The sequence below is a fragment of the Clavelina lepadiformis genome, chromosome 4 (assembly GCF_947623445.1).
Source record: "Clavelina lepadiformis chromosome 4, kaClaLepa1.1, whole genome shotgun sequence".
Classification (NCBI taxonomy): Eukaryota; Metazoa; Chordata; class Ascidiacea; order Aplousobranchia; family Clavelinidae; genus Clavelina; species Clavelina lepadiformis.
In genome coordinates this window covers 24,323,949-24,331,847 of record NC_135243.1, presented here as the reverse complement: position 1 = coordinate 24,331,847, position 7,899 = coordinate 24,323,949, and the positions used below count along the sequence as shown (strand labels likewise).

General features: G+C 37.4%; 1 protein-coding gene across 1 annotated transcript; it reads right to left on the bottom strand.

Moving 5' to 3' along the window:
• Positions 1-3,463: 3,463 nt before the first annotated feature.
• LOC143452258 (alpha-tectorin-like) lies at positions 3,464-5,802 on the bottom strand. Its single transcript, XM_076953150.1, has 10 exons — positions 5,769-5,802; positions 5,629-5,692; positions 5,317-5,483; positions 5,050-5,210; positions 4,817-4,988; positions 4,630-4,703; positions 4,377-4,560; positions 4,166-4,273; positions 3,980-4,082; positions 3,464-3,920 (listed from the first exon to the last, which is right to left on the bottom strand). The coding sequence occupies exons 3-10, from the start codon at positions 5,371-5,373 to the stop codon at positions 3,772-3,774; spliced, it is 1,008 nt and encodes a 335-aa protein (XP_076809265.1). The 5' UTR covers positions 5,374-5,483; positions 5,629-5,692; positions 5,769-5,802; the 3' UTR covers positions 3,464-3,771.
• Between the last annotated feature and the right edge of the window lie 2,097 nt (positions 5,803-7,899).

Below are 7,899 nucleotides of genomic sequence, written 5' to 3'. Positions count from 1 at the left end.
CTTTCATCGCAGATACGACACAACACGTATGAAATAAAATGCAACACAAGTAAAAAGCGAACAACAAAGTTACTTTTGAGAATAACACGACGATGATGTATCCCATAATAACCCTGGTACTTTGCTTCTCAGTAGCTCGGGTCTTTGCAGATTTTCTTCAAGTCGTGACGAGATTTTAGAATTTACAGAGCTATCTGGGCTCCGTTCAAACGAGATCGAGATATGTCGGGATTATAGATAGGAGATAGGAGATAGGATAGGATATGTCGGGATTATGTAGCGCAGGAGAGGGAGGGATCAAAAAACCCTGAGAGTTATTGCAGGAGACTGACGGAGGACACCAACAAGATAACCTGGTATCAAACATCACTTCCCTTAATCAGCCTCCACGTATAAGGTCACACAACCAGGGAGTTTCCCTGTTTCAAAACGAAATTTTATTTTGCTGCTGCACCATACAGTACAATATGTTCTTTGATTCACTGTAAAGTTATGAAACTTCAACAAGTTAATAAGAGCAAAGTTATAAAACGATGCGGGGTTCAACGTAGATTAGCAACAACGCTGTTGAATCATATTCAACTCATATTAAACTTCGCACGAGAAAGTTTAATCGATAAATAAACTTTATTTAGAAACTGATGTTTATCGTATTAAGCGAAAGATTTGTGCGAAGAGAATCTGCCAAAACCTTGTTGCTCGCTTCGAGCTCGAGTTGCTCAAATGTGTTCGACTGCAGGTATCTTGGCTTGAAACCAGTCGCCGCGTGCTTCCTCTTCCGCACACACGCACAAATGAGGCGCATTGTGACAGCTGTGTTGTAATAACCAACTGTTACTAAATTACGTCATTAGATTGATGCGGGTAGAAGTCTTAAGCATTGATGGTCGACCTGACGTCATAGTCTTACGATTGCTCCCATATAGTTAATATCTAGGTCAACACAACAATAGTGTTAGGGTAACATAATTTATTTAAGAAAACACCTTGTATTGTTCATACACGATACAGTTTGGCTCATATGGCTCAGTAACATAATTTATTTACTCGGTTACCGAGCCGACAAGTATAAAATTCTCTGAGCCAATCAAAATTTTCCATTGGACAACAGACAATGATTGTTTAAAGTGACATAGAGATAGCCACTAAGCTTGAAGAGCTTGTCAACGCCAAATAAATTTTGCAACTTTTATGCACACAAGTCACATATAAGGTGCGATATAGGTCACATGTTTATCTGGTGTAGAGAGTAGACTACATTGGAATATTACAGTCACCAAATATCAACGATTTTCCTAAACAAATTGAGGATTCCCTCAACATGTATAATGTTTCTATAGTACAAGTTTTCGTGACTTGTATACCGCCCAACCTTACAGTTAAGTTACCTACATTTTATATTCAGGCGTATCAGGCAAACTTTCATACAGGCGAGCAAGCCCACTTGTGTTTAAGTTGTGTTTGTGAATGACCAGACTTTTACTGTTTGCTGTAGGCTACCAGACGTTCACCTTCATTCAATCATTTTATTTTTCGTCATTGGCAAGGTGGGCACGAAAAAACAGTGCTAGTTGCTAATAACATGCGATAAGGTGCAAAATCAAGCCAGCTGTCACTAACACGCACCAATGAACAGGAAAAGTGACAAAGCCGAAAAGGCTTAAAACGTGCTCATGAAAAAAAAAACGTTAATAATTGCTGGTAACAACGAGCATAGCCACTAAATCCATTGTTCAAACTTTTTTAACAGTAGTGCGAAATAGACACTAGAACTTTTGGCCTAAAACACCTAATTTTAGCTGCATTCATGCTAATTTTTAGCCTGGTTCTGCATGCGACCTGGGACATTGAAGCACTCCAACTGCTAGGGTCATTCCCAGGCTAGAAAACAACATCAACTGCCTTCTGATTGGTCTAAATAGTTTTTTTAAAGCACTACATAAGACGTTCAACAAAATTATAGAGATTTTAGTTTTAGATATTTGACGCCTCTTTCTATCTGGAGCTGATGGATTGAACGGTGTTGGTCGATCATTTTTCAATTAAGTAACTTGATCCCGAAGTTGTGCAGTTGATCTTTATCTTGGAGCTTTGAGATCTTGTTTTAATTTCGTTTTTCTCATTTTATTTTTCACTTTTTATACAACCTGATCACGCCATGACATGTTGGCTCGATGGCAGTTATTGGTGCACATGTGATGGCCATAGAACACTTCTCTTGAGGTGTTGGCCTATCGCTAGTTCGCAATGCAATGTTTATACACAAACGCAGTCTTTGCTTTCTGGATGTCTCTAAGCTTATCTCCTAAGCGCTTTGAAACATTTCCGAAACATTGAAACAGCAACAAACTTAGGTGGACATATCATTGCACATGGCCTAGTCTTAGCCCATTTGCGTCGCTTTTAACAATGGCAAAGTTCGAAAAATAACTTAATTTGAGTAAAACCAAGCGGTTAAGAAATTTGTAGCATTCATGTTAACAATGTACTGTAATTTGCAAACTGACAATTTTACTCGACATTTTGACGTCAAATCGACCCCGCAGGGTGGGGCTAACGAGCAGCACTGGAGTGCTGAAACAGATTTCACGTTTTACAAAGCTGACGAACGCACTGGTGACTTGAAATACAAATATGGAAAAATTTTATTCCTGAACCACCACATTTATTGCATTTAGTGCATGAATGTTAATCAACCAAAAACAGCAGGAATTAACCGTTAGTTTGATCTTGACCACTGAAATAGTAAACAATCTACGCTAACGGGAACGCAACTTTTGCTGGCTCAAAGCTCAATATTTTTGAAAACTTGGTCTAGAAATCTAGAAATCAATCAGGTGAAAATGCTGAGCCCTGGTTTGAATCAGTGCTGTCTGGGAATCAGCGATGGTAAAGAAGAACCAGCAAAGCTAATACTTGCATCATAACGACAATGTGATGTTTTGTTGTCCTTATTATACAAGCCAGAAACGTTTACAAAATCTCTTTGTTGAAAGTTCCCCGGCTCGTCTTTTCATAGATTTAAATAGTTTCCAAGTTAATTAGTGGCGTGACGTAACAAAATACCTGCACAGCTCAATCTTGTTTCATTTATTTTATATTTCCATGATTTACTCAAGTTTGAGTGCAAGCTTCCACTGCAAGTTGAATATCATTTATCATCTTCAGGGAAATTTTTTCGGAGGATGACTACCTGAAGTCTTATCCTCACTTGTAGTGAAAAATGGGTGTATATGGTGGTTGTACTTGATAGTTTGACTCACGACTCAAGGTCGTTGTCTGTTTTTCTCAACCTTGGACTTAATTGTTCAACTTAACGATTTATTGTCTTATGAAGGTGACAACAAAGTTGTCTAACTTGACACTGAACTTTTTCTGAAAGTTTTCACAAGAATGGCAACTGTATAAACTGATTTTATTGATCCTTCTTTGAACGATTACATTTAGACAAAACATTGGCTCAGCAGCAGTATAAAGACGTCCATTTTACAGCATTGATCTTAGTAGACATTTTACTTATTGATAACTGATAATAATAAACGCTAATGAAAACTTATACTGCAAACTAAACGCATGCAAAAAAAGGCAAGCACGACATTTACGTCACAACTTTAAAACAATAATCAGGAAGTTATTATGACGCAGTGTTACGCTTCGCTGATTCGATTCTTAAAGACGAGATTTCGAAATCTTATTTAACCCGTATATTACAATAATTATAAAATCATTACAAAAGTAGACATGACGTGGTCTTCGTTTATTTCATCAATTTCAAATAAGACTTGGGAAGCCATCTTTGCTCTTTCCACCTTTCTTGCTCCACACAAACAAGCATCCAACCACGATGACGAATGCTGCGATGACGTAAACTAGGAACGACCAATCGCCTTCACCGGCTACAACTTCGTACTTCTCAACATCTGACGTAATAAATGACGTCAATACAGTATAAAGAATGGAAAAATCGTTTTGACTTTACCTTGACATGTTTCTCCATCTTCAGCGAGAGATCTTCTCTCATAACACATGCACATGACGTCATCGTTACGCATCTCACACACGTCACTGCAGCCACCGTTTGACTATAAAGAAAAGTAACAAATATAAATTGAAAGTTTTCCTCAAATATGTCGCATAAGACAAAAAGTTTCGCGCGAGATGTTACCTCTTCACAACTCTTCTTCCTGCTCTTGCTGATGAAGATAGGTCCGGATGCAACAAGGAGCGAATCAGGTGATGCCACGTCACGTTTCTTCGTCGAGTTACCACTTGGCTGATTGTGACATGAAAATTACAAACTTCATGAACGAACGTAATTAGAATTTTCAAACAAAGGTAAAACAAAAGAATCCGTCGTCACAAGTGACCATTGTTACCCCGGCTGGACATCCAGAGTCAACATCCTCGTGACATATTGTGACGCGACAATAGACGTAGATTGCTCCCTCTAAATTATTTGTCCACAAAAAGGCCTTAAAATTAAAAGCAGCATACTCTTCCATGTAGTTCCGGTCAATTTCAATTGCGTCATCAGATTCAAATGGGTTATTGGCTGGCAAACTTTTAAAATAAAATAGAAAAATCAAGAAATGCGTAACAAGGCTTATTATTACATATTAACCAGGTCACCTGTCCTTAATGATGTCATATCTTGTTCCTTCATCATCAGGGTCTTCACTTGGTGTCGCCCAACATTCTTTTAACTGAATTAAAAATATTATCATGAAATTACGTCATCACTGACGTATAATGGCAATCTCAGGGAAGTATTTGCAATGATCGAGATTAGGTAATTCCAGGAAACATCGTTTCAAACCTGAACATGCAGAGCTTCGTCAGGTGTACTCAGTTCCACTTTTGTGTAGACGAGATCCGGAACCTTGACCTCAGCCCTCGCATCCAGTTTCTCCGAATAAGATTGATTTTTGGTGAAGTAAATTTTAACTCCGAATCTTCCTTCTTGTTCAACAGAATCCAGCGCCACTTTCCTGTTGAAAGTTGTTCAATGCAACGAGCGTCAACATGTTGCAACAGACGTCGAACACTCACTTGATCTCGGGAACAATCGCTCCAGCTTCGAGCAGTTCTGTGCTGTTGTACTCGCACGTCAGGTTGAGGCATCCATCAACGTAGCGCTGGATCGGTGCAGATTCGTTCAATTTAGGAAGACATCGCAGAGGAAAATGCGCTTTGATGACGTCAGCTATGACCTAATTTGTGCGTCATAGAAAAGTTTTAGTAGAAAAAAGCTGAGGTCATTATAAGATTTGATTTAATTTTCTTAATGAATTGGATAAATGATGATGAATACATCACCTCCAATATAGAACATTTGGACAGGTCAAGATTGAAATTTGGTCGGATCACTCGCATCTGCCCTACATTCGGGGTCAACTAAGTTCACATCGTCAACACGAGTTGCGCTGATAATGACGTAACCATTATCATTTCCGCACAAATCGTTGACAGTTTGCGTTGATAAACTAAAAACACAGCAGCATGGTTATGACGCAGAGAAGTCATTTTTTGTCAAAATAAGAAACAAAAGTTTAGCAAGAATTATAAATGCAGTTATGTTGTTGGTGAAAATATTTTTATTAAAACTTTAACATTAAAAGTCAAAACTACCTGATATTGACATGGCCTTGACTGCCGCAAAAAAGTTCATTTGCTGCTGGTGGAGTTGTCGGAACTTGTGGCAAAGTATCATAAAAACCACGGTTAAGCAAGAATTGTAAATCTTAAATTTTAAAAATAACAATGCTTACTTGCATCAAATGTGATTTGAAATCCTGTATTTGTAACAGTATCGCCAGAGGCAAATTGTATCGTAATTTCTTTTCCTGTGATGTTGAACGGGGCCGGAACGACGCTTGTTGAAAAAAAAGCGAATTCCTTCGTTCCTTCGTCCGATATTATCTGCGTCATTGTTTGGGAAAACGACGTTCAATATACTAAGCTAACAAAGTTGAAGTAGATGTTGTCTGAACCGCGTTAACCAAATTTTAAAGTAACATTAAAAAGCAGGATATAGTTTGGCACTCTGAAGGTTAACTTTGTTTATATTTTTCTACACAAACTTTCGAAAGCGTAAGCTTGCTTCTTTAGGTGTACTGTGAAATGGCAAAAAGTATTTAAAATTGCGAGATAAAGGTCTGCTTGGAAACAATAAACGCAATTGTGACGAAACATACACATGCATTTAAACAAAGTTGAAGCAATTGTTCTTATTATTCTTACAGAAAATTGATCGTCAGAAAGAACAAACGTGGAATTAAAAGACACGGTGTAAGTTGTTGATTGGCTGCTCTTTATCACCGTCTGCTGGACGTAATTGGTGGGATAATTTTGAGGAAAGTTTGGTGACTGCACCTTTATCAGTGGCACGTCCTCGAAAACTTCCGATTCTACGTTCGAAGGTGGCACTAAAAGATAAAATCATGCACTTTTGATTAATTAAAATCTTCAATTTAATTGTCTGGATTTATTTTCCTTAAATTTTTAAGTAAAACAAACCAAATCAGAAACTTCCTTTTTCCAAATTTTAGAAAAACTCAGCATTTCTTGAGCACAAAGCAAAGGCGCTCGCAAAGCGGTTAAATTTAGGTAAAAACTAAACTAATTGATAATGAACAGCATTAAAACGCCAAAACTCTTATTATAAGGGTCAAGGCAGGAAATAGCAGCCAATGAGCGAAGATAACAACGAGACCATAATAACAAGAGCAAAATCTCAACCAAACAATGAACATTCAGGCACAACAAGCAGACAATAAATGATTATTAGCACTACAAGGTTTAACTCAGTAAATGTTAGTAGCTTACCGTAAAACCTCTATTTCACCGCCATGGCGCTCTATTTTTCAACTCTTGTTTAAAAGTGGCGTTCTATTAGAGGTGACGTTCAATTAGAGGTTGGCGCTCTATTTTTCAACCCTTCTTTAAATACAATTAATACAATACCTGCTAATACAATTCCGCCGCTAAAAGTGGTGTTCTATTAGAGGTGGCGTTCAATTAGACTTAGAGGGAGGCGCTCTATTTTTCAACCCTTCTTTAAAAGTGGCGTTCTATTAGAGGTGGCGTTCAAATAGAGGTTTTACGGTAAGTTTGTGGTAAATTGAAGCTTTCCTCGACTATATTAATAAAACATATCAATAAAATCCTTTCACTGATGGATTTATTGACAACTACTTTTTAATTGTTTCTGTTATTGTGATGTAATAAGAACCGCCATCTTCGTCATAATTAAGCGATAAATGATACGTTTTTTGGCACATATTTATAGCACTAACTGCTAAACCACTACATATTCATAATACAATTCCTTTCACCAGTATATTTGCATTTTTATTTAAGGCCAACTTGTGTTGGGACATGTCCCTCGCTTTAACTGTTTAAAAATTCACTTTCAAAGCTCCGGTTTAGTTATTATAACAACACTATTATGCTCATAAAAATTTATGACAGTGACTTGAAACAAGCTACGATGATATTCATGATATGATATGATATTCATGATATAATGTGATATTATGATAACATGATGACAACTCGGCTCATATTCGTAAACTTTTCCGTTGCTGACCATCGTTGTAGTTCAAAGAACAAACCTTTATATCGAACCACCATCACATCGTTTAAAGTAGCAAAATGTATTGGTTAGTGTTTTCAATTGACTTTGCGGAGCCAATGCTGTCCGTAATTACAAATTACATATTGAATAACTCATAAAAGTTTAGGCGTAAAATTCAGCGTTTTATTTACATTTTATCCGGACCAAGCCTCCAAAACATGTTTATGATTAAATAATAATCCCCAGCACCCACCAGTAAGAAAGGCGACGTTAAGACTTGTTCCGGTGCCAACAGATCGCATGAATGCATTTGCGGAATCTTT

Excerpts from the sequence above, each read along its gene's own strand:
- LOC143452258 (XM_076953150.1), bottom strand. The coding sequence starts at position 5,373 with ATGCGAGTGATCCGACCAAATTTCAATCTTGACCTGTCCAAATGTTCT. Across the intron at positions 4,989-5,049 it reads GCGATTGTTCCCGAGATCAA|GAAAGTGGCGCTGGATTCTG; the intron begins GTGAGTGTTCGA and ends AACTTTCAACAG. Across the intron at positions 4,274-4,376 it reads ACTCTGGATGTCCAGCCGGG|CCAAGTGGTAACTCGACGAA; the intron begins GTAACAATGGTC and ends TGTCACAATCAG.